At 47.2% G+C, this 2,458-nt stretch overlaps 1 protein-coding gene across 1 annotated transcript in view; it reads right to left on the reverse strand.

Annotated features, from left to right (window-relative positions):
- Positions 1–1,867, reverse strand: part of LOC311103251 (glycogen [starch] synthase, muscle-like) — a gene marked incomplete at its 5' end in the record, with an annotated part of 22,127 nt that extends 20,260 nt beyond the window's left edge. Inside the window, one exon of the mRNA XM_084144789.1 lies at positions 1,835–1,867. Within this exon, the coding sequence (XP_084000915.1) occupies positions 1,835–1,867 (33 nt within the window). The remainder of the gene's footprint in view (positions 1–1,834) is intronic.
- Positions 1,868–2,458: the final 591 nt, after the last annotated feature.

The raw sequence follows: 2,458 nt of genomic DNA on the forward strand, positions 1-2,458 counted from the left end.
CCTGGCCAAGATAAAGCAAAGCAGTGCCATAAAAACAACAACACAGAGTTACACATGGGGTAAACAAAACATAAAGTCAAAAATACAACAGAAAATATATATACAGTGTGTACGAATGTAGTAAGTTATGGAGGTAAGGCAATAAATAGGCCATAGTGCAAAATAGTGTCACGATCGTTCATGAACGGGATGGACCAAGGCGCAGCGTGATATGCGTACATGTTTATTAAATATTAAACACAACGACAAAACAACAAACAAACAAACCGAAACGAAACGTGAAGTCCAAGGCAGCACAACACAACATACCTTAACTGGAACAAGATCCCACAACCCACTAGTGCCAATAGGCTGCCTAAGTATGGACCCCAATCAGAGACAACGAGCTACAGCTGCCTCTGATTGGGAACCACCCCGGCCAACATAGAAATACACATAATAGATCTAAACATAGAAAATACAACATAGAAAATCACACCCTGACTCAACAAATAAGAGTCCCCAGAGTCAGGGCGTGACAAATAATTACAATTAGTATTAACACTGGAATGATAGATGTGCAAAAGATGATGTGCAAATAGAGATACTAGGTTGCGAATTAGCAAAATAAATAACAATATGGGGATGAGGTAGTTGGGTGGGCTAATTTCAGAAAGGCTGTGTACAGGTGCAGTGATCGGTAAGCTGCTCTGACAACTGACGCTTAAAGTTAGTGAGGGAGATAAGAGTCTCCAGCTTCAGAGATTTTTGCAGTTCGTTCCAGTCATTGGCAGCAGAGAACTGGAAGGAATGGCGGCCAAAGGAGGTGTTGGCTTTGGGGATGACCAGTGAGATATACCTGCTGGAGCGCAGACTACGGGTGGGTGTTGCTATGGTGACCAGTGAGCTAAGATAAGACGGGGAGTTGCCTAGCAGTGATTTATAGATGACCTGGAGTCAGTGGGTTTGGCGACGAATATGTAGTGAGGGCCAGCCAACAAGAGCGTACAGGTCACAATGGTGGGTAGTATATGGGGCATTGGTGACAAAACGGATGGCACTGTGATAGACTACATCCAATTTGCTGAGTAGAGTGTTGGAGGCTATTTTGTAAATGACAAGGGTCGGTAGGATAGTCAGTTTTACGAGGGCATGTTTGGCAGCATGAGTGAAGGAGGCTTTGTTGCGAAATAGGAAGCCGATTCTGGCTGGCTGGTAGGTAGTGCAGGACACGGCCACGGACAATGGTGAAGACCGCTAACGGTGGCTAATAGCAAGTAGCTAGTTAGCTGGCTAGCGATGATCCGGTGTTAAGGTCCAGTGATTCAGTGGTTCCGGCAGAAAATCCGATATGCTCTGGCTCGATAGCGCAATGTGCAGACTGTGCAGACTGGCCGACAATTGTCCAGGCTAGAGCTGGCTGGTAGGTAGTGCAGGCCACGGCCACGGACAATGGTGAAGACCGCTAATGGTGGCTAATAGCAAGTAGCTAGTTAGCTGGCTAGTTTCAGCCAGGAGGTTCTGGATAAAAATGTATGAAAAAACAACAGAATCCGTTCCACATTGGATGAGGCGGGTTGCAGGAAAGTATATTTAGTTAAAGGATGGAAAGTGAGATTGAGAAATATATACGAAAAATATAAGGAGAACAGGGTGCCATTTGGAACGCAGCCATGGTGTGACTGTCCTTCAGCCATTCCTGCTGACAGGGGAAACAAGAAGTGACACTAGTGTGACAGTCATGGAGAACAACACACACACACAACAATGCTAGTCTGTGTTCCTCCTCCCCTGAGCAATACATGTCAGTATTTTTTTGTTGTGTCAGGCTCTTTAGAAGGTATGAAGTCATCACCATGACTCTCAGTGACGTGGGTGAGGTGAGCATGGCTTGGTGAACGTATGACAGACAGACAGACAGACAGACAGACAGACAGACAGCACAGCACGCTGGCACTAATCCACCCACTACTGTGATTCCTGATTCCTCTGTGTGTTTGTGTGTGTGTGTGTGTGTGTGTGCCTGTGTGTGTGTGTCAGCTCAGAGCCCATGCAGCATTTAACACATCAGCAGAGTGTGGTTTATTTCCTGTGATTGCAGCTGTGCTCTTGACACCTGCTGGGGAGGGAAGGGTGCCTGCCTGCATCTCCCACCATCACAGGAGGAAAAGGGGTACAGGAGGAGAAGGGGTACAGGAGGAAAAGGGGTACAGGAGGAGAAGGGGTACAGGAGGAAAGGGGTACAGGAAGAGAAGGGATACAGGAGGAAAAAGGGGTACAGCAGGAAAAGGGGTACAGGAGGATAAGGGGTACGGGAGGAAAGGGGTACAGGAGGAGAGGTGTACAGGAGAAGAAGGGGTACAGGAAGAGAAGGGATACAGGAGGAGAAGTGGTACAGGAAGAGAAGTGGTACAGGAAGAGAAGTGGTACAGGAAGAGAAGTGGTACAGGAGGAGAAGTGGTACAGGAGGAGAAGTGGT

This window comes from Coregonus lavaretus, assembly GCF_964263955.1.
Source record: "Coregonus lavaretus genome assembly, chromosome: 28".
NCBI classification, from domain to species: Eukaryota; Metazoa; Chordata; class Actinopteri; order Salmoniformes; family Salmonidae; genus Coregonus; species Coregonus lavaretus.